We start from the raw sequence: 24,695 nt of genomic DNA on the forward strand, positions 1-24,695 counted from the left end.
CTCGTTCCACACAGCTACCACTCTCTGAGTAAAGAAGTTCCCCCTCATGTTACCCCTAAACTTTTGACCCCTAACTCTCAACTCATGTCCTCTTGTTTGAATCTCCCCTACTGTCAATGGAAAAAAGCCTATCCACGTCAACTCTATCTATCCCCCTCATAATTTTAAATACCTCTATCAAGTCCCCCCTCAACCTTCTATGCTCCAAAGAATAAAGACCCAACTTATTCAACCTTTCTCTGTAGCTTAGGTGCTGAAACCCACGTAACATCCTAGTAAATCTTCTCTGTACTCTCTCTATTTTGTTAACATCTTTCCTATAATTCGGTGACCAGAACTGTACACAATACTCAAATTTGGCTTTACCAATGCCTTGTACAATTACATCCCAACTCCTATACTCAGTGCTCTGATTTATGAAGGCCAGCATACCAAAAGCTTTCTTCACCACCCTATCACATGAGATTCCACCTTCAGGGAACTATGCACCATTATTCCTAGATCCCTCTGTTCTACTGCGTTCTTCAATGCCCTACCATTTTCCATGTATGTCCTATTTTGATTAGCCCTACCAAAATGTGGCACTTCACATTTATCAGCATTAAACTCTATCTGCCATCTTTCAGCCCACTCTTCTAACTGGCCTAAATCTCTCTGCAAGCTTTGAAAACCTACTTCATTATCCACAATGCCACCTATGTTATAAGTAAGTATATGCTACCTATCTTATAAGTAAGTATATGCATACTTACTAATCCAATTTACCACCCCATCATCTAGATCATTAATGTATATGACAAACAACATTGGACCCAGTACAGATCCCTGAGGCACACCACTAGTCACCGGCCTCCAATCTGACACACAGTTATCCACCACGACTCTCTGGCGTCTCCCATCCAGCCACTGCTGAATCCATTTTACTACTTCAATATTAATACCTAACGATTGAACCTTCCTAACTAACCTTCCGTGTGGAACCTTGTCAAAGGACTTACTGAAGTCCATATAGACAACATCCACCGCTTTACCCTTGTCAATTTTCCTAGTAACCTCTTCAAAAAATTTCAGTACGATTTGTCAAACATGATCTTCCACGCACAAATCCATGTTGACTGTTCCTAATCAGACCCTGTCTATCCAGATAATTATATATACCATCTCTAAGAACACTTTCCATCAGTTTACCCACCTCTGACGTCAAACTCACATGCCGATAATTGCTAGGTTTACTCTTAGAACCCTTTTTAAACAATGGAACCACATGAGGAATACACCAATCCTCTGGCACCATCCCCGTTTCTAATGACATTTGAAATATTTCTGTCAGAGCCCCTGCTATTTCTAGACTAACTTCCCTCAAGGTCCTAGGGAATATCCTGTCAGGACCCGGAGACTTATCCACTTTTATATTCCTTAAAAGTGCCAGTACTTCCTCTTCTTTAATTATCATAGTTTCCATAACTTTCCTACCTGTTTCCCTTACCTTACACAATTCAATATCCTTCTCCTTAGTGAATACAGAAGAAAAGAAATTGTTCAAAATCTCCCCCATCTCTTTTGGTTCCACACATGGCTGTCCACTCTGATTCTCTAAGGGACCAATTTTATCCCTCACTATCCTTTTGCTATTAATATAACTGTAGAAACCCTTTGGATTTACTTTCACCTTACTTGCCAAAGCAACCTATCGCCATCGCTCTGCCTGACTTTACCCTTCCCTGCTGGGCCTCAGAGGCGGCCACAGTGCCACTGGCCTGGCTGCTACTGCTCATTCAAAATAATATGGCATATTTACATACCACATGTAAATTATTCTCCCATAAGGAAATTACAGGCTTTTATAATTGTTTCTTAGCAGTCTTCATAAGAGAGGAGGAGGATAACATAGAAAATAGGTGCTGGAGTAGGCCATTCGGCCCTTCGAGCCTGCACCACCATTCAGTACGACCATGGCTGATCATTCAACTCACAACCCTGTACCTGCCTTCTCTCCATATCCCCCGATCCCTTTAGATACAAGGGCCTTATCTAACTCCCTCTTAAATATAGCCAATGAACTGGCCTCAACTGTTTCCTGTGGCAGAGAATTCCACAGATTCACCACTCTCTGTGTGAAGAAGTTTTTCCTCATCTCGGTCCTAAAAGGATTCCCCTTTATCCTCAAACTGTGACCCCTCGTTCTGGACTTCCCCAACATCGGGAGCAATCTTCCTACATGTAGCCTGTCCAATCCCTTTAGAATTTTATACATTTCATAACATACCCGATACCCTTGGGAAACCAACAACGAAACAAGGACTAAACGTTACCAAAGCTAAAATGAGCAAGGGAACAGCAATTTAAAAATATCATGATGCAATAGCCTGACAAATCTCCAGGAAATGATAGTTTTCACCTTGGGTTTCTAGAGGAAATGGATGAAGAAGCAGCAAATGTTTCAGCCATAATCTTCCAAAGTTATCAGAGCAGAAGGAGAATTATCCCTTTAGACTGAAGAATTGTAACCTCATTATTTCAGCAAGGTGCAGGATTAAATAAGGAACTAATATTTCTGTTGGACTTATTTTGTAGCTAGATAGATACTTTATTGATTCCAAAGGAAATTACAGTGTCACAATAGCATTACAAGTGCACAGATATACAAATATTAAAAGCAAAGTAAGAAAGAATAAAAAATAAGTTGCCTCAAGCAGTCTTAACAAGGGAGGGTCATCACTTCCCTGGCTATAGGTTGACTCATTATAGGGCCTAGTGGCTGAGGGTAGGAATTACCTCACATAGCACTCTTTGGAGCAGCACAGTTGTCTTAGTCTATTACTGAGGGTGTGAAACGTTGTCCAGAATTGCCAGGATTTTCCATAGGGTTCTTTGTTCTACCACAGCCATCAGTGTGTCCAGTTTAACTCCTATAACTGAGCCAGCCTTTCTAATCAGCTTGAGCCTGTTGGCATCACCCATGTCAATGCCATTTCTCCAACACACCACTACATAGAAGATTATCCTGGCAACAACAGACTGGTAGAACAAGTGAAGGAGAGGCCTGCATATTCCAAAGGACCTCAGTCTCCTCAGGAAGTAGAGGCGACTCTGGCCCTTCTTGTACACATCCTCTGTGTTGGTGCTACGCTCAAGTCTTTCATCCAGGTGCACCCCAGGTACTTGTAGTTCCTCACCATCAATAGTAACAGGGAGCAGTGCAGGAAGTCCATTACCTTTGTCTTACTGATGTTGAGCTGCAGCTGATTCAGCTTACACCATTTGACAAAGTCCTCCACCAGGCCCCTGTATTCATCCTCCCGTCCTCCCTTTATACACCCAACTATTGCTGAGTCATCAGAGAATTTCTACAGATGACATGACTCAGCTGTATCTGAAGTCTGAGGTATACAGAGTAGAAAGAAAGGGAGCCAGTACAGTCCCTTGCTAGGGCCCCATTGCTGCTTGTACCATGTCTGGCACACAACTCTGAAGCTGCACAAACTGTGGCCGGTGGAAATTGTTGAAATTTGAGGAGTGAATTCTGAGGCAATCAAAATGATCTTACTGGAGAGAGCCAAGTGGATTGGTGAAGGGCAGATTGTAGTTAACTAATCTAATTGAAGGAATTACAGTTATGTACACTGCAGAGATGAAGTTTATATGAATTTCTTGAGAATATTTGGTTAGGTTCCATATTAGATATTGTATATTAGGTTGTTATATTTTAAGTTTCAATAGATCAGAAGTAGGAAACTTGTTTGCGATGTTAGGAAATCCAGAAAGGATTACAACCTAACTATTGCAGTTAAATGGCATTTAGGATGGAGATGAGGAAAATTTTCTATACCCAAAGAGATGTGAGGCTGTGGAATTCTCTACTGCAATATGCTCAATCTTTAATAGGCATCCGTTAGTTTCGTGAGACCATGGATTTGTGCCTTGGAAGGTTTCCAGGGGGCAGGCCTGGGCAAGGTTGTATGGAAGCCCATGCTGAAAGTCTCCCCTCTCCATGCCACTGATATTGTCCAAGGGAAGGGCATTAGGACCCATACAGTTTGGCACTGGTGTCGTCGCAGAGCAATGTGTGGTTAAGTGCCTTGCTCAAGGACACAACACGCTGCCTCAGCCAAGGCTCGAACTAGTGACCTTCAGATCACTAGACGAATGCCTTAACCACTTGGTCACGCGTCAACACTGCAGGATGCAGTTGAGGTAAAATTCTCAAATGTATACAAAGAGGAATTTGATAAGCAGGAATTTGGTGATGAGCCATAATCAAAAGCACCAAAGATTCTGCAGATGCTGGAGATCTAAAGCAACACAGACACAAAAAAAAAGTGCTGGAGGAACTCAGCCAGTCAGACATCATCTTTGGACAGGAATAAACAGCCGATGTGTTCAGGCCAAAACCCTTCATCAGGTCTGGAAAGAAAGGGAGACAGAGCCAGAGTAAGAAGGTGAGGAGAGGCGAAGAAGTACAAGCTGGCAGATGATAGGTGAGACCAGGTGACTTGGTAGGTTGGTAGGAGGAGGGAGAATGAAGTGAGGAGCCTGGAGGTGATAGGTGGAAGAGGCAAAGGGCTGAAGAAGGAATCTGATAGGAGAGGTCATAGAAAATGCATACTACAAGGGCATGGTTACAATGGTCATGGGGGATGTCGATATGCAGGTAGATTGAGAAAATCAGGTTGGTGCTGGATGCCAGGAGGAGGAATTTTGAGAGTGCCAATGAGAAGGTTGTTTAGAACAGCTTGTGGTTGAGCCCACTAGGGGATCAGCTATTCTGGATTGGGTGTAGTGCAATGAATCTGCATTGATTAGAGAGCTTAAGGTCAAAGAACTCTTAGGGGAAAGTGACCATAATATGATTGAATTCACTCTGAAATTTGAGAAGAAGGAGCTAAAGTCAAATGTCTCAGGATTACAGAGGCATGGGAGAGGAGTTGGCCAGAATTGATTGGAAAAGAACACTGGCAGGGATGATGGCAGAGTAGCAATGGCTGGAATTTCTGGAAGCAATTCGGAAGGTACAGGATAGATACCTCCCAAAGAGGAAGAAGTATTCTAAAGGAAAGATGATACAGCCATGGCTAACAAGAGAAGTCAAAGCCAAAGTGAGGGCATATAATAGAACAAAAATTAGCAGGAAGTTAGAACATAAGAAATAGGAGCAGGAGTAGGCCATCTGGCCCATCGAGTCTGCTCCACCATTCAATAAGATCATGGCTGATCTGGCCATGGACTCACCTCCACCTACCTGTCTTTTCCCCATAACCCTTAATTCCCCTAAATGCAAAAATCTATCCAACCTTGTCTTAAATTTATTTACTGAGGTAGCCTCCACTGCTTCATTGGGCAGAGAATTCTACAGATTCACCACTCTTTGAGAAAAGCAGTTCCTCCTCATCTCAGTCCTAAATCTACTCCCCCAAACCTTGAGGTTATGTCCCCTAGTTGTAGTCTCATCTTCCAGTGGAAACAATCCTCCTGCCTCTATCTTATCTATCCCTTTCATAATTTTATATGTTTCTCTCAAATCTCCTCTCATTCTTCTGAATTCCTGTGTGTACAGTCCCAGACTACTCAATCTCTCCTAATAGTCTAACCCCACAGCCCCGCCCAAATCTCTGGAATCAACCTGATGAACCTGCTCTGCACCGTCTCCAAAGTTAGTATATTCTTCCTCAAGTAAGGAGACCAGAACTGCACGCAGTACTCCAGGTGTGACCTCCCTGCTCTTAAATTCAATCCCACTAGCAATGAAGGTCAACATTCCATTTGCTCTCTTGATAGCCTGCTGCACCTGCAAACTAACCATTTGCGATTCATGCACAAGCACTCCCAAGTCCTTCTGCACAGCAGCATCTTGCAATCTTTTACCATTTAAATAATAATCTGATCTTCCATTTTTCCTTGCAAAATGGATGACCTCACATTTACCAACATTGTAGTCCATCTGCCAGACCCTTGTCAGACACTTAACCTACCTATATCTCTCTGCAGACTCTCCATATCCTCCTAAAAAGTTAGAGGATTGTGAAGCTTTTAAAAACCAACAGATGGCAACTTAAAAAAGTAATTAAGAATGTAAAGATGGAATACAAAAGTAAGCTAGCCAGTAATATTAAAAATGATACCAAAAGTTTCTTCAGATACATAAAATGTAAAAGCAAGGTGAGAGTAGATATTGGACTGCTGGAAAATGATGCTGGAGAGGTAGTAATGGGATGAAGAAATAGCAGATGAACTTGTGATGAGAATACACATAGATTAAGATGTTAGCTGGCCTGGGCTGGCACCAGTGGGATCAGCAGTTGGTCTGCCACCTGTCTTCAGGAGAAAGAGAGATAAGAAAAACAATGGAGCAGCATTAGGAGATGTTAATGAAGGGATGGGAGAGAGTAACAGAAGGAGAGCTGTCAAGATCGGCTCCCCCTTTGAACCCTGAACTGTTTGAAGTGATGGACAGGCGATACCCCAGCAGGGGAATAAAAAGGGACAGGTTCGCTAAGGTGACACACACGACACCCCGAGGTAACAAGACCCTGGAAGCGGTGCGTCTCCCACAAGTCGGTGGGAAGTTTTGGACGGCTGGTCGCGGGATCAAGCCATAGACGCACAGGGTGGAAAGGCACGATCGGCGGGAACCTGGTGTGTGTCCACCCTTGCCTGGGTGCCAGGTTCACCGCAGAGAAACGATCGTGTGTTTATCATTGCTGAACTGTTGCATTTATTATCCTTTTGATTACAGTACTGTGTTGCTTGTTTCTTTAATAAAACTTTCTTAGTTCTCGTAATCCAGACTCCAACTGAGTGATCCATTTCTGCTGGTTTGGCAACCCAGTTACGGAGTACGTAACAAACTGAATAAGTAATTTCTGTCAGTCTTCACTGTGGAGAACACTAGCGATATGGTGGAAATTCCAGGTGTCAGGGGTCATGAAGTGTGTGAAGTTGCCATAGTAAGAGAAAAGGTTCTTGGGAAATGATCTGAAGTAGAAAAGTCACCTGGACCAGATTGTGTACCTCCCAGAGTTCTAACAGTAGTAGCTGAAGAAATTGTGAATCACTAGATTCCGGAATGGTTCTGGAAGAATGGAAACTTGCAAATGCAAAGGTGAGAGGCAGAGGAAAGGAAACTATAGGCTAGTTAGTCTGACCTCTTTGGTTGGGAAGATGCTGCAGTTGATTATTAGTGATGTGGTCTCAGGGTACTTAGAGCCACATGATAACTGGGTTGTAGACAGCGTAGTTTCCTCAAGGGAAAATCTTGCCCGACAAATTTATTGAAATTCTTTGAAGAAATAATAAGCAGGATAGACAAAGGAGAATCTGTTGATGTTGTGCACTTGGAATCTCAGAAGGCCTTTGACAAGATGCCACACATAAAGCTGCTTAGCAAGCTTTGACACACACGCATGAGGAATTCTGCAGATGCTGGAATTTCAAGCAACACACATAAAAGTTGCTGGTGAACGCAGCAGGCCAAGCAGCACCTATAGGAAGAGGTACAGTCGATGTTTCGGGCTGAGACCCTTCGTTAGGACTAACTGAAAGAAGAGCTAGTAAGAGATTTGAAAATGGGAGGGGGTGGGGGAAATCTAAAATGATAGGAGAAGACAGGAGGGGGAGGGATGGAGCCAAGAGCTGGACAGTTGATTGGCAAAAGATATGAGAGGATCATGGGACAGGAGGCCCAGGGAGAAAGAAAGGGGGAGGGGAGAAGCCCAGAAGATGGGCAATAACGAATGGGGTATGAGGAGGAGGTGGGGCATTAACGGAAGGCAGAGAAATCAAATGTTCATGCCATCAGGTTGGAGGCTACCCAGCAGGAATATAAGGTGTTGATCCTCCAACCTGAATGTGGCTTCATCTTTACAGTGGAGGACGCCGTGGATAGACGTATCAGAATGGGAATGGGATGTGGAATTAAAATGTATGGCCACTGGGAGATCCTGCTTTCTCTGGCGGACAGAGCGTAGCTGTTCAGCGAAACAGTCTCCCAGTCTGCGTCAGGTCTCGCCAATATATAGAAGGCCACATCGGGAGCACCGGACTCAGTATATCACCCCAGCCGACTCACAGGTGAAGTGTTGCCTCACCTGGAAGAACTGTCTGGGGCCCTGAATGGTGGTAAGGGTGGAAGTGTAAGGGCATGTGTAGCACTTGTTCCGCTTACAAGGATAAGTGCCGGGAGGGAGATCGGTAGAGAGGGATGGGGGGGACGAATGGACAAGGGAGTTGCGTAGGGAGCGATCCCTGCAGAAAGCCGGGGGGCGGGGGGAAGATGTGCTTAGTGGTGGGATCCCGTTGGAGGTGGTGGAAGTTACGGAGAATTATCTGTTGGACCCGGAGGCTGGTGGGGTGGTAGGTGAGGGCAAGGGGAACCCTATCCCTAGTGGGGTGGCAGAAGGCTGGGGTGAGAGCAGATGTGCGTGAAATTGGAGAGATGCGTTTGAGAGCAGAGTTGATGGTGGAGGAAGGGAAGCCCCTTTCTTTAAAAAAGGAGGACATCTCCTTCATCCTGGAATGAAAAGCCTCATCCTGAGAGCAGATGCGGCAGAGACAGAGGAATTGTAAGAAGGGGATGGCATTTTTGCAAGAGACAGGGTGAGAAGAGGAGTAGTCCAGATTCGTGTGAGAGTCCGTAGGCTTACAGTAGACGTCAGTAGATAAACTGTCTCCAGAGATAGAGACAGAAAGATCTAGAAAGGGGAGGGAGGTGTCGGAAATGGACCAGGTAAACTTGAGGGCAGGGTGAAAGTTGGAGGCAAAGTTAATGAAGTCAACGAGCTCAGCAAGCGTACAGGAAACAGTGCCAATGCAGTCGTCGATGTAGCGAGGGAAAAGTGGGGGACAGCTATCAGTATAGGTTTGGAACATGGATTGTTCCACAAAGCCAACAAAAAGGCAGGCATAGCTGGGACCCATCCGGGTGCCCATGGCTACACGTTTAGTTTGGAGGAAGCGGGAGGAGCCAAAGGAGAAATTATTCAGGGTAAGGACTAATCCGCTAGATGGAGCAGAGTGGTGGTAGAGGGGAACAAGCTATGAGCCTATGGTATTAGGAAAGATTCTAGCATGGATAAAGCAGTGGCTGATTGGCAGGAGGCAAAGAGTAGGAATTAAGTGAGCTTTTTTGTGGTTGGCTGCTGGTGACTAGTGATGTTCCCTAGGGGTCTGTGTTGGAACTGATCCTTTTTAATTTGTACATCAATGACTTGGATGACAGAATTGTTGGCTTTGTTGCAAAGTTTGCAGGTGATAAGAAGATAGGGGAGGTTTTGAGGAAGTAGAGAGTCTACAGAAGGACACAGCCAGATTAGTAGAATGGGCAATTAAATGGCAAGTGGAATACATAGTCAGGACGTGTATGGTCATGCACTTTGGTAGAAGAAATGAAAGGGTTAATTATTTTCTCAGTGGAGGGAAAATACAAAAAACTGAAGCACAAAGAGACATAGGAGCTCTTGTGCTGGATTCCGTAAAGGTTATTATGCAGTTTGAGCCAATGTGATGCAGGCAAATGCAATGTTAGCATTCATTTCAAGAAGATTAGAATATAAAAGTAAGGACGTAGTGCTGAGGCGTTATAAAGTACTGGTGAGGCCTCACTTGGAGAATTGTGAGCAGTTTTAAGCCCCTTATCTTAGAAAGGATGTGCTGAAACTGGAGAGGGTTCAAAGGAGGTTTACGAAAATGATTCCAGGATTGAATGGCTTGTCATATGAAGAGTGTTTGGCTCAGGGCCTGTATTCATTAGAATTCAGAAGAATCAGGGGTGACCTCATTGAAACCTATTGAATGGTGAAAGGCCTTGATAGACTCTTCCATCATAGGAAACATCCTCTCCACATTCACTCTTAAGACCAGCCTCAGTATAGAGGGGCATCTTTTTAGAATGGAGATGGACTATGGGAGAAAAGGAAGAAGGAAGGGCTCCAGAGGTAGGTGGTAGACAGATGAGGAGAAGAGAAGGGATATGAAGGGAACCAGTAAAGGGAATGTAAAAAGAGGGAAGGAGGAGGGGGAGAAATTGGTGATCACATGATCAAGCCGAGATTGACAAAACACCAAATAGCCTGCTCCAGTTGCTCATATTTTGTTTCTGTTTTTCTATGATTAAGTTGATCCCTACGTAACTGTGGAGGTTTGTTTTCATGCAGTTACTGTGAGGCCTTCAGTTTTGATCCAACTATCTGAGGTAGGTACAGAGGAGATGTCGGGTAAGTTTTTTGTGCAGAGAATGGTGAGTGCGTGGAATGGGCTGCTGGCAATGGTGGCGGAGGTAGAAACGATAGGGTCTTTTAAGAGACTTTTGGATAGGTGCAGGGAGCTTAGAAAAATAGAGGGCTGTGGGGTAACCCGAGGTAATTTTAATTTCTGAAGTAGGTACATGTTCGGCACAGCATTGTGAGCTGAAGGGCCTGTATTGTGCTGTAGGTTTTCTATGTTTCTATTTTTAAATTATGAAAGTTTCTGAACAATGGAGATCTAAATAAATGAGATTAGTCACCGATGACTAGTGTTAGCTGCAAACCCCACCTCTTTAAGGATTTTTAATTTTGCTCTGGGTATATTTTTCAAGCATTTCAAAGTCATCTCTGTAGTTATTCTGACGGATAGTCTGTCAGCACGAATGTGTGCTGCCAGTAAATTTTAAAACATTGAGTAGAATTTAATCATACACAGGACTACACATTAAATAAAAAACAGATTATATTCTCAATCCTTTGTTACAGTGTTGTATTTGTCTTAAGGAAATGATTAAAGATGATTGCTAATTTCCAGTGCAACACAGGAATGTAAAAGAAACTTTGGTAGAAAGGTTTTGTCAAAAGCTGATAGCTTCATTTAAAAAGTAAAATGCAAAGTTAAGGTACATTTCCATGGCAATACCAATTGAAAGGAATGTTTAGTTTGTTTACATTCCAACAACAAACCTTGCGTCATTTGCATTTATTCTAATAAAAAAAATCAAAAGAATTTCAATGTGCCTTCTGAGAGTGTTCTATTGTAGGATATCTGCAGTCAACAATATAACATATGGCCCTGTAAATTAAAACATCAAGGTTTATACTGCTTAATTATATTCAGTTATTTCAAGCAGTTTGGTTTGTTCACAGCTTATTATTTACCTCCTACTGCCTCCTGACTGCAATTAGAAAGCATTATCTGAGGTTTATTTAGGATTTCACTACAAAACCTGCTGTTGATGAAAGGCAGGAAGCATAAGACTATAATCATTTACTGGGTCTTAATTTGGCTACAGACTAAAGCATTTTGTTCCTTCAGATCAGCAACATATTACAGATACTGTTTCTTAATTCCGTTGTTTCTCATGCCTCTGAGATTTTTAAAGTCACAATTGTACCATATACTGCACCTCTTCTAAGGTGCATTGCCCTTTTCATCCTGTGGGCTCTCCTCCTCTCTCACTCAATATGAAAAGCTACCAGTTAGCGTATATTGAACATCAGTAATTGAAATAAGATCTTCACACAGCGCACATACTCAACCTTTGCTTGAGCTTTGAGACCCTGTCTCTTGTCACATGTCCAAATGCAGGGGCTGGCATGTTGCACATTCATACCTCACAAGGAAAGTAAGTCGTTACAGTTGTGTTTTTCTTTGAGCTTCAATGCTAGTGTGCACCCTTCATCCAGAAGCACGTTTGCCTTGCCTGGTCCCAAAGCTTGTGCTCCTTGATTGCGATCTCATTCTCACTCCAAGTGCAACACCTTGTAAGATCTAGCCATGCTATTTGTAGTTTATTAAAGGTTTATTCTATCAGTATAATGTAGTGAGCACATGTAGTTTTCCATTCTGGTTTCTGCACCCTTTCTCTCCAGTCTTGAAGAAAGGTCTTAGCCCAAAACATCGACCATTCATTTCCCTCCAAAGATGCTGCCTGATCTGCTGAGTTCCTCCAGCATTTCATGTGTGTGTTGCTCAAGATTTCCAGCACATGCAGTATCTCTTGTGTCTCTGTGATAATATCCCAATTGACCAATTTGATAAAATGGGCCTGTTGAGTTGAGAAATGATAAACGCCCCTTCATAGGTTTTTGAGACTTGATTCACCCACAGAGTTGAAAGAAAGCTTGCCTTGAGGTGGAACGCAGGAGATTTAGGTATGACCTGATGGAAATATATGACATCACGACAGGCATAGATAGGGCAAAAGCCCTGCGAGGAAGTATGAAAAGCATGAAGGCCCGGTTTTTCAGATCAGGGGTGAGAGATTTAAAACAGACATCTGGGACAGCTTCTTCACACAAATGGTAGTGTGCGTTTGGAATGAAGTGCCTGAAATAGTGGCTGAGGCAGGTACATTAACAACGTATCAAGTCATGGATTAGTACTGCATAGAAATAGTCTCTCCTACCCAGCTGGTCCATATCTACCACAGCATCCTCCCTTCTAGTCCCAGTTGCCTGCATTCGGCCCATAAACTTCTAAGCCCTTCCCTTCCATTAACCTTGTAATTGTACCCACCTCGCCACTTCATCTAGCACCTTATTCCAGATGCGCTGTACCTTCTATGTAAAGAAGTTATCTCTCAGGTCGCTTTTGAATTTTGCTCCTTTTATTTTGTGCCTGTGCCCTCTAGTTTTGGACTCCCCAACCCTGGGAAAAGACTGTGACCGTCCACCTTATCCATACCCTTCATGATTTTATAAACCTCTGTGAGGTCATCCCTCACTTTCCTGCAATCCAGGGAAAAAAATACAGTCGGCCCTCCTTATCCGCGGGTTCCGCATGCGTGGATTCAACCAACGTGGATCGGGAAAACCCAGAAGTTCTCTCTCCAGCACTTGTTGTTTGAGCATGAACAGACTTTTTTTTCTTGTCATTATTCCCTAAACAATACAGTATAACAACTATTTACATAGCATTTACATTGCATTAGGTATTATAAGTAATCTAGAGATGATTTAAACTATACGGGAGGGTGTGCGTAGGTTACCACAGATCGGGATCAAAAAAAACCCAGAAGTTCTCTTACTAAGTAAGTCGGAACAGGTACATCCAGTATTATTTAGCGTCAGTTAGTCAAACGTTTGTCTTAGTATATAATATATATTTTACCTTTCTATGCATATAAGACACTTAAGAAATGCATGTATTTCAATAATTAAACCTCTGCGTTGCTTAGTAATAATTGTAGCTTTCACCGGGGCAGGGCCTTTCGCACTTTATCTTTTAAAATTGTTCCGATCGTTGACTGACCGTAGCCTAATGCTTTTCCAATGACCGATGGCGTTTCACCTCTTTCCAGTCGCTTTATTATTTCCACTTTATTTTCAATCATGATCGTGATTATTTTCGTGAACAGAAACACTGCAGATTCAGAGCTCCACTGGGTCCTAAAGTCCACTGCACTGAGACAGGTTAAATAAGGAACTTGAGCATCTGTGTTTTTTGGTATCTGCGGCGGCAGGGGTTGGGGGGGAGGAGGTGGGGGTCTGGGAACCAATCCCCTATGGATAAGGAGGGCCAACTGTAATATGGTGTGGTCAATCTCTCCCTCCGGTCTTGGAGAGTCTTGTACTCTCTCCAGCTTGAAAATGTCTTTCGTATAACAGGGTGACCAAAACTGTGCACAGCACCCCAAGTGTGATCTCAACAATGGCTTATATAACTGAACCGTAATGTCAGTGGTTCCAAGCTCAATGCCCTGACTGCTAAAGGGCAGCATGCTACTCACCTCCTTCACCTTGTCTGCTGGCTTGGTTGCTTTGAGTGAACTGTGTACTTGTTCTCCAAGGTCCCTCTGTTCTGTCACACTTGTCAGTGCTCTGACTGTCACTGTACAAATACTACCCTGGTTTGAACGTCCAAAATAGTCTCCTCATGCTTATCTAAGTTGAAATCCATCTGCCATTCCTCAGTCCACTCCCTAACTGATCAAGACTTGGGCTGCAATTTATTGTAACCTGCTTCACTGTCAACAGGAGCCCCTAATTTAGTAGCTTCAGCAAACTTGCTGCTCGTGACTTGTACATTCTTATTCAGGTCATTTACATAGATAATATCTAACAGTGATCCCAACACTAATCTCTGTGGCCCCCCACTAGTCGCAGGCCTCCAGTCAGAGAATTGGCTTTCCACCGTCCGCCTCTGCTTCTTATTATTGTTCCAACTGTGAATCCACCTCTGAATCAAAGTCAGGTTTATTGTCACTGAGGTATGTCATAAAAGTTGTTATTTGTAGCAGCAGGTACAATACTGGCATGACAATTTACTATGCATTGCATCAAAAATGAATTGTACATAAGAGAAATAGCAAGGTAGTGTTCATGAGTTCATGGACCATTCAGAAATCTGACGGCAGAGAGGACAAAGCTCTTCCTAAAATGTTGAGTGTGGGTCTTCAGGCTCCTGTACCTTCCTCTCTGATGGTAGTAATGAAAAGAGGGCATGTCCCAGAAGGCAAGCATCCTTAATGTTCGATTTCATATTCTTGATGCTCCACCTTTGGAAGATGGCATTAATGCTGGGGAGGGTTGAGCCTGTCATGGAGTGACTAAATCAACAATCATCTGAAGCCCCTTACGATCCTGTGCATTGATGCCTCCATTCCTGACGGTGATACAACCAGTCAGAATGCTCTGCACCATACATCTGTTGACATCTGCTGGAGTCTTTGGTGACGTACTAAATCTCCTCAAACTCCTAATGAAGTATGGTCAGCTGTATGCCTTGGCCATAACTGCATCAGTGTGGTGGTCTTGAAGTTGCTCAGCCTTTCCACTTTTGATCCCCTCATTGAGGCCTGCTGTGTATTCTCCCAACTTCCCCTTTCTGATCATCTGATTGGTCTTGCTGACATTCCATGCAAAGTTGTTGTTGTGATGGCACTCAATCAGCCGATCTATCTTGCTTCTCTTCGTCTCCTCGTCACCATCTGAGATTCTGCCAACAACAGTGGTGTCATCATTAAATTTATAGATGGCATTTGAGCTGTGCCTAGCCACACAGTCATGAGTGTAGAGAGAGTAGAGCAGTGTGCTAAGCACACATCCTAGAGGTGCACCTGTATTGATTGTTAGCAAAGAGGAGATGTTATCACCAATCTGTACTGACTGTGGTGTCCCAGCGGGAAAGTTAAGAATCCAGTTTCAGAGAGAGGTATGGAGGCCAGATTTTCAAAATTGTTGATTAGTACTGATTAGCACCTCACTAGCCACCCTGAATTCCATTCAATCAATCCTTCAGATAATCCTAACATGTGGGATCTTTTCTGAGACCTTACTAAAGTCCACATGAATATGTACTCTTATTTTCATTAATCCCTTGAGTTCCCTCTTTCAAGAACTGCAGGAGGTTTGTAAGATACGGCAAAATCATTGGTGATGTAAAAGCCATCCAGACAAATGCATGGAGAAGAGAGATTTAGAGGGTTTTGGACTGAACAGAAGAACATAAGAAATAGGAGCAGGAGTAGGCTATCTGGCCCATTGAGCCTGCCTCGCCATTCAATAAGATCCTGGCTGATCTGTCCGTAAACTCAGCTCCATCTACCTGCCTTTTCTCCATAACCCTTAATTCCCCTACTACGTAAAAATCTATCTAAGTGTATCTTAAATATATTTAGTGAAGAAGCCTCAACTACTTCCCTGGAATTCCACAGATTCCCCACTCTCTGGGAAAAATAGTTTCTCCTCATCTCTGTCCTAAATCTTCTCCCCTGAATCTTGAGGCAATGTCCCCTAGTTCTAGTCTCACCTACCAATGGAAACAACCTTCCTACTTTTATCTTATCTATCCCTTTCAAAATTTTGTGTGTTTCTATATGATCCCCCCTCATTCTTCTGAACTCCAAAGAGTATAGTCCTAGGCGACTGAATCTCTCCTCTTAGGTTAACCCCTTCATCTCTGGAGTCAACCTGGTGAACCTCCTCTGCACTGCCTCCAAAGCCAGTATATCCTTCCTCAAGTATGGAGACCAGAACTGCACACAGTACTCCAGGTGTGGCCTCACCAGTACCCTGTATAGTTGCAGCATGACCTCCCTGTTCTTGAATTCAATCCCTCTAGCAATGAAGGCCAACATTCCATTTGCCTTCTGAATAACCTGTTGTACCTGCAAGCCAACTTTTGGCGATTCATGAACAAGCACTCCCAAGTCCCTCTGCACAACTGCATGCTGCAATCTCACCATTTAAATAATAATCTGCTCTTCTATTATTCCTTCCAAAGTGGATGATCTCGCATTTACCAACGTTGTATTCCATCTGCCAGACCTTGGCCCACTCACTCAGCCTATCTATATCCCTCTGCAGACTCTCCACATCCTCTGTGCAATTTACTCAGTTTAGTGTCATCAGCAAACTTTGCTATGCTACACTCAGTCCCCTCTTCCAAATCGTCAGTGTAAATGGTCCCAGCACCAACCCCAGCGGCACCTCACTCACCACTGACTGCCAACCAGGGAAACACCCATTTATACCAACTCTCTTCCTTCTGTCGGTTAACCAACCCATTATCCATGCCAATACACTTCTTTCGACTCCATGCATCTGTATCTTATTTATAAGTATCTTGTGTGGCACCTTATCGAACGCTTTCTGGAAATCCAAGTATACGACATCTACCTGTTCCCCTTTATCCACTGCATTCATTATGTCCTCAAAGAACTCCAGTAAGTTTGTCAAACAGGACCTGCCCTTTCTGAATCCATGCTCTGTCGGTCTAATGGAACCACTCCTTTCTCAATGTTTCACTATTTCTTCCTTAATGACAGCTCCAAGGATTTTCCCCGAGTACAGATGTTAAGCTAACTGGCCTATAGTTGCCCGTCTTTTGCCTGCATCCTTTTTCAAAAAGTGGCGTGACATTTGCTGTCTTCCAATCTGCCGGAACCTGCCCAGAGTCTAGAGTTTTGGTAAATGATTACCAACGTGTCTATTATAACCTCCGCCAATCCCCTCAGCACCCTGGGATGCATCCCATCCGAACACAGACAGATGCGACTGTCTCTGGATAATATGGATGAGTTGCACTGATATGGATGAGTTGCGCTGAAGGGCCTATTTCTATGTGGTAAGACTCTGACTCTGTAAGCAAAACTGTACTGTATGTCAGTGGAAACACAAGGCACTGTAAGTGATGGAATGTGGAGCAAAATACAATCTGCAGGAGAAGATCACTGGATCAGACAACATCAGTGGGAGGAAAGAAATCAGCGTTGTTTTGAAACCCTACATCAGAACTGAGTGCAGAGGTGAGATGACCAGCAGAGAGAGGAAAGGGGGATTAACAAGGATGGATACCAAGGAGATTCGTGGACTGATGGAGAAAGATTATGGTGGTGGCAGTAGTAGTGCGATCATTCAAGTCGTGTACGATGTTCTCCTTGGGGGTTGTCTATTGGTGGGTCCTCGGGCAGTTGTAGAGGCCAGTCCAGGATCACATATTCTGGAGCAGTGTGGACACGACTAAGTGGTGGCTGTGATTAGTGGGTGGGATTTTGGTTGTTCTTTCTTTCCTTTCGCGGCTCCTGCTTGCTCTCTGCAGCACAGCGGAGATCACGCTCGTGTAACGCAGGTCCTTCTTGATCAGATTTCTTCCAGGTGCATCTGCTGTCTGCAATGTCTTCCCAGTTTTTAGATGTAAAGTTCAATTTCTTCAGGTTAATTTTGATGTCATCTTTAAAGCATTCCTTTGCCCACCAGGCCTTGCTGACCTTCCCTCAGCTGGGAGTAAAAGATCCGTTTGGGGTGACATGAGTTAGACATTGGAATGACATCAGAGTTGGTGTTGCTTTATCGTGGTGGAAATGCTGTTCATGTTGGCCTCTTCCAGTACATTGCTCTTAGTGTGTCTATCCCTCCAGATGATACTCAAAATCTTTCATAAGTTTTGTTGGTAGTACACCCTATCCTCGTTATATGCAGGGGATACATTCCTCGAAGCTGACGCATAATGTGAAATTGCATAATGTGAATAATTATTTAAATGGAGAAAATAGGGATGCATTCCTAAATATGTTTTATCTGTAATTTATTCACATTTTCATACCAATACGACACAAAAGAAGTACTACAAGACAACATTTGTATTATATTTCATCAATTTAAGGTAATATTCAATGTAATAAATTATAGAAAGTTAACATCCTGGGGTGTACAGTACTCACCAACAGTGGCAGGTGTGTTTGCTCCGGGAGGTAAGTGGTTGTTGTGGTGTCGGACAGCTTTACATGGATGAGGTGGATGGTTGTGGTCATCAGGATCATATCAAGCACAGCAAGGGGTGAAGGAAGACTCACAGAACTCTTAGAACTGCCGGCAGCAGAAGGTGTTACCGATTTGAATAAAGTGGTGAGGGTTGTTTACTTGGCAGCATTTTGTTTTAAATTTGCTTGTAGGGAAGAAGGGTTGATGGCAGGGAACGACTGAAATGCTGATTCTAAACGTGGGTCCATGTCCATTGCCATTTGTGCCAAGTGTTCCGACTTCCACCATTCCATTGCCGTTGGTAAACTCCCGGGATTTTCAAAATCGTCTGTTGCTTGCAGCATCTAAGAGATAGTTCGCGGTAAAAAAAAATATGCCTTGAATGTGGATCACACCTTGTTCGAGTGGTTGAGTCAGTAATGTTGTGTTAAGCGGCAGGAAACGCACTGTTATGTTAGGATGAATGCTGTCCAAATGTTTAGGATGGGCTGGTACATTATCAAGCAACAAAAGAACTTTAAAGGCAAGATTCTGTCCCAGCAGTAGCGTCCCAGAGCTGTGTTACCTTCAGCTGATGCCGCACTGTTTATAATTTCCAACTTTTTTTCAAGTGTTAAAGTGGTTCTCTGCTGCTCGGCTGACAGCCCAAGACATGACGTTGGATGCTTAGGAGGCATAGTTAAATATTCCAAGTGCAAAATCACTGCACCGTAGGTAAAACCAACAGAAGTTTTAGATCGCGCATCCACACCTTGCCAAGACCAATGCGAGAGTGGTGGGAGAGAGATTGTGAGGCGCGTGCACCTGACTTGCATTGGCGGGAAGCGGTGCTTCTCGTCCCAACAGTGAGACTGTGAGGTGTGCACACGTGACTTGTATTGGCGGGAAAGCAGTGCTCCTCGCATAACTGTGAGTTTTGGACGCATATAACGAGACATTGGTAGAAATCGGTCCCTCGCATAACTGTGAATCCGCATAGTCTGAAGACGCATATAACGAGGATAGGGTGTATTTTTCCAGGGCTTTCACATGTCTACTGTAGGTGGTCCATGATTCAGTTCCATACAGTACCATAGGAAGGACAACTACCCGATAGACTGCAAAAGTTTTGTTTGGACCTGAAGGTCACAGTCTTCAAAGACTCTTTTCCTTAATCTTGTATAGGCTCAGTTAACACTACTCAGGCAGTGGTTGATCTCTGAGTCAATGAATATCTGCTTTTGAGGAGAGAGTGCTGTTAAGGTAGGGGAAGTGGTCTACATTTTCAAGGGTGATATTGTCAACTTTTACGGAGGGCTGGCTAAATGGATGGTTGGGGTGGTGGCTGATATAGGACCTATGTCTTTTTTATATCCAAAGCTAGACCCAGGGCTCTGTGTGCCTTGGCAAAGGCATTAAGGATACATTGGAGGCCTTTTTCAGAGTGTACTGTGATGGCATTGCCATCTGCATACTGAAGGTCCACAATAGTGGTGGTGCTGACCTGGTTCTTGGCCTTGAACCAGCTGAGGTTGAAAAGCCTGTTGTCCATTCTATACACAACTGGGATTCCCTGTGGCAGTTCTTGGCCAATGAGGTGAAGAATGGCAGTAATAAAGATGACAGATAGGGTGGGTGCAATGATATTGCTTGACTCCAGTCTTGACAGTGAAGGGTTTTGATTAAACCCCACAATTGCTGAGTACTGTAGCTGACATGCCATCAGTATTTGTAAGTACTTGTCCGGGCAGTTATGTCTTGATAGTATACACCAGAGAGTGTGGTGGTTGACTGTATCAGATGCCTTTGTCAAATCTATGAAAGCCAAGTGTAAGAATTGCTTATGTTCACAGCATTTTTCCAGTAATTGGCATTCTGTGAAGATCATGTCTGTGGTACCTCTGGATGGATGGAACCGACACTGTGATCCAGGGAGTACCTCAGATTGTGGATGGAGCACAAGCATTTGCCTGTTGGCAGGAGGGAGATGCCTCTGTAATTGCCACAATCTGCCTTGTCACCTGTTTTGAATATGGTCACTATTACAGCATCCCTGAGTTATCAGGGCTGTTGCTCCTTTTCCCAGACCTGCAGGAGCAAGGCATTTATGTAGTACAGGTGTGCTAGTTCAGCTTCCTTGAGGATCTCTACTGGGATCCTGTCAGGACGAGTAGCTTTATTGCTTTTCAGGCTACTGATAGCATCGTGGACCTCTTTCATACTGGGAGGTTCCCCCATGGCAGGTAAAGGAAGGGAGTTTGAAGATGGGAGTCGGCTGTGGGAGGGAGATAAACAAGAGCGCACAACTCTAACAGAGCTAGATTCAGATAAGTGGAAGTGCTAAGTGTGGTAACCATTACAGGAGAACGAAGAAGTAAATGACGGTTGAAACCAGATGGGGAAGTGGGGGAAAATGGGATTGGTGGTGTGACACAGGCTGTGAATGGAAGGAGCCAGGAAGACAAATGGGAAAAGATAGATGTATGGTAAGTGGAGTACTGAGGAAAAGGGAGACAAAAATGTGAGGACCTATAACTAGAAGACTCATTATTCATCCCAGTAGATTGTAGACTACCTGGATAGAATATAAATAGTGTTGTTTGTCCAGTTTGCCTTGGGCTTCATCCCAGCAGTCGAGAAGACCAATGACGGACAAACCATTAAGGAAGTGGGAAACAGAAGAGGAGTTGACATGGTCTGCAACCAGTGCTCAGGATGGCCGTTGCAGGCAGACCACACATGTTCTGTAAAGCCATGGCCAAGTCTGTGCTTTGGCTTGGTCTTGGACTTTTATATACCAGCCTTTCTTGTCCTCAGGACATTGGAAAGCAATTGCAGCTAATTGGGCATTTTTCAATTCCTGCCATTGTTACAATGGGGGTATGATTGTAGATCTGCCCTCTATTATATCGTTTATCTTTCTCCACTATAACCTGTAGCAATGACGATGCATTCTGGTGCTAATTAGCTATCCAGTCATGCAATTAGGGACATTAACCTATTGCTCAGTTATATTTTTAAAAGTGTTAATGCATTTCCTGATTATATCCCGATTATGACTTGTTGTAAGGCTGGGGTTCTTAAACTATGGCTAAGTAGAAGGCCAGAGAGTGGGGTTGAGAGGGACAATAAAGCAGCCATGATGGGATGGTGGAACAGACTAAATGGGCTGAATGGCCTAATTCGGCTCCTATGTCTTGTGGTCTTAAGGAACGAATGCTAAGAGCAACACTGAAATGGTACAATTTTTATGGATCTTCACTGTCGAGGGAGAATTTGGACCTATGTTTTTATCAAGGGTTATTCTTGATGTTGTTACTTAGAGACCACATAAACATGAGAGAAGCTATTGATTCAATTAATCTATTTTGCTCTTCTCTCAAGGCACACCTTCTGGCAGTACCGCCAAGAAAACCCCAGAACTAAAGTCGGTGATCCTCCGCCAGATGGTCTCCCTGGTTTCAATAGTGGAGTCATGCTCTTAAATCTAGAAGCCATGAGTCAGTCAGATCTTTACAATCAGCTTTTGGATGCAGTGAAGGTAAGAAAACTTGCAGAAAAGTATCATTTTAAGGGCCATCTAGGCGACCAGGACTTCTTCACATTGATTGGAATGGAGCATGCAGAACTCTTTCACATTCTGGACTGCACGAACAACAGACAGCTCTGTACCTGGTGGCGGGACCATGGATATGCTGATGTCTTTGACCTGTACTTCAAATGTGATGGAAAAGTGAAAATATACCATGGAAACTGTAATACTCCAATCCCAGATAATTAAATGAACTATTTTTGAGTTTGTATACCAATGGTTCAAAAGGCACATTCCTTTTGCTGGAAAAATATGTTCATTTTATAAAACTGTTCTTTCATTTTGAAACTTCTGTTTTTAGTTCAGATTTGTTTTGTCTTCTGATCTCTGCCATGCAGTGAATGACAACCATCAAAATAATTAATCTAGAGTGAGGAAAAACTACATGATTGAAATATAATACATCCTAGAATACCTACATTGTCATTAAACTTGTCGCTGTATTCAGAATAGACATGCCTATAACTTTTATATACAAGTCAATATTTTATTTGTAAGGTATTAATCTGAAATGGTGGAAATCTGAAGTAGAAACAGAATATTCTGGATATACTCAGCAGGTCAGGCAACATCTTAATAATCATTCTTTGCCTGTTCCCACAGAGGCTGCCTTTTCTACCGAGTATTTCCAAGCAATTTTCATTTTTATGTTACACACATAAAAGTTGCTGGTGAACGCAGCAGGCCAGGCAGCATCTCTAGGAAGAGGTGCAGTCGACGTTTCAGGCCGAGACCCTTCGTCAGGACTAGAGCACCTCTTCCTAGAGATGCTGCCTGGCCTGCTGCGTTCACCAGCAACTTTTATGTGTGTTGCTTGAATTTCCAGCATCTGCAGATTCCTGTTGTTTTCATTTTTATGTTGATATTTTGTTTGTCTACTGTTGTTTTAACTTTAAAGGCTTGACCAAGGGGAATCCTTGGAAAGCCTCCACTACTTCCCAATGCTTGTTCCCTATGGTGTCATTCATGCAAATATATTTTAGAGCTCTGTCTCTCATTGACTTTTATTAGATGTAATATTATTCCATATCCTGCAAGAAATGTCTTTTCTTGCTGGCAGCTGGTTTTGAACTTTGCACCATGTCTGAAACTTTAAACAAGGAAGGATCTGAATGTTCTTGACAGCATTTATGTAGAAAGACTCCTTTCTCTTGTAGGTCACAATTTTTTAAAAAATGAATGTTCCCTCATTTAATGCAGAGAGGAGGCAAGTTTTCATCTTCCAAAAGGTCATGACTCTTTTGGAACTCGCTTCCTCAAGGCAGTGAAGCCAGAGAATTTGAATATTTGTAAGTAGATACTTGGAAAGCAAGAGAATGAAAGGTAACTGTAGGCAAATGGGAATTCAGAGATGATGTGACAATCTTATCAGCCATGATCTTATCAAACAGTGGGTGAGAGTTAGGTTTCAGGGCCTAAGTGCCCTACTCGTGCTCCTTGTTCGTGTATTTCTGAGCAGCATTTTTGAAAAGAACATTTTGCTTGGAGTGTAACATAATAGATCTGAACAAGACTCAACATGAAAAGGATGGAAGGAGTCAGATTTCTCCAGTAGTTCTTACAAATACTCTTCCTCTTGCATTTTTTAAAATTAAAATTTTAACACGTTTAAAAGGAATCTGATCTGGTCTAGTCATATGATTCATGCTTCAGGACACACTTGGGCTAATGAGCGAGAGTTCCCAGGTTCATATATGAGATGAGCCCTGTTTTAAGTCAGAATCACAGATTTCCATCACACGTTTTACAGTACACTTGGAGTATTGTGTTCACTCTTGGTCATCGCATTATATGGAAGGATGTGGAAACTTTGGAAATGGTGCAGAGGAGATTTACCAGGATGAGTAAAGAGTGTGTCTTATGCGGAAAGGTTGAGTGAGCTGAGGCTTTTCTTTTTGGAGGGAAGAAGGGTGAGAAGTGATTTGATAAATGTGTATAAGATAAGAGATATAACTAGAATGGATAGCCATGCTTTTTCTCCCAGGGTGGCAATGGCCAATGCGGGAGGACATAATTTCAAGCTAATTGCAGGAACGTATGGCGGGATGTCAGAGGTAGTTATTTTACACAAAGAGTGGTAAGTGCATATAATGCACTCCTGTGGGTAGTGGCAGAAGCAGGTACATTAGAGGCATTTAAGAGATTCTTAGGTTGGCACATGGATGAAGGAAAAATGGAGGGCTATGTGGGAGGAAAGAGTTAGATTGATCTTGGCATAGTTAAAAGGTCAGCAGAACATGGACTGAAGGGTGTGAACTGTGCTGTACTGCTCTCTGTTTTATGTAAGATTTTAATAGATTTGATATAATTCAGTTTTGAATGTTTGCATTTCAGGTGATATATTCATTGTGTAAGCCATCCACTCATTGTTATTTCATGTGTAGCAATTTAACTGAATTAATATAATGAGTTGAACGCTACTAGTAATTTATGATGAAGTATTTGAATCCTACCACTGTGCATGACAATAGTTGTCTGGACCAAAGAATATTTCACTTGGAGCTATTTTTGCAACATTCATGTTTGCCAATTGAGAAATTAAAACTCAGAATGAAACAAAGGGTAATGGAAATTTTGTGCATCAAGATGAACTCATTGTTTCAGCTCTGTATGAATGAAAGTAGTGCTCTAGCGCAATACACTATAGCGTGCAAACTGAGTTGCTTATTTAAAGCATGTTTCTGAAAGCAATGCGTGCTATTTTCCAACTAAAATAAATAGAAGGATGTATTGACTTTCAGAATTATTTTCTAAAGGTTCCTCAATTTCCAAAAGTTATTAAATTTACAAGTTTGTTATGTGCATACAACGGTGCTAATGAATGTGCCTATTTAAAGACAGGTGTATTCATATGAATAAATGTCTGATTTTGAAATTGGACAAAAGTAAGCCATAGGATGGCACATGGGTTATAGATAATGTTTCCCTTTCCGTAGTGTCTGTCCACGGTGAATAGA

General features: G+C 42.9%; 1 protein-coding gene across 1 annotated transcript in view; it reads left to right on the forward strand.

Annotated features, from left to right (window-relative positions):
* The window catches only part of xxylt1 (xyloside xylosyltransferase 1), a 175,292-nt gene extending 152,878 nt beyond the window's left edge, over positions 1 to 22,414 (forward strand). Inside the window, exon 4 of the mRNA XM_063044860.1 lies at positions 21,531 to 22,414. Within this exon, the coding sequence (XP_062900930.1) occupies positions 21,531 to 21,927 (397 nt within the window). The 3' untranslated portion in view covers positions 21,928 to 22,414. The remainder of the gene's footprint in view (positions 1 to 21,530) is intronic.
* The last annotated feature ends 2,281 nt before the right edge of the window (positions 22,415 to 24,695 follow it).

Source organism: Mobula hypostoma, chromosome 4 (assembly GCF_963921235.1).
Source record: "Mobula hypostoma chromosome 4, sMobHyp1.1, whole genome shotgun sequence".
NCBI classification, from domain to species: Eukaryota; Metazoa; Chordata; class Chondrichthyes; order Myliobatiformes; family Myliobatidae; genus Mobula; species Mobula hypostoma.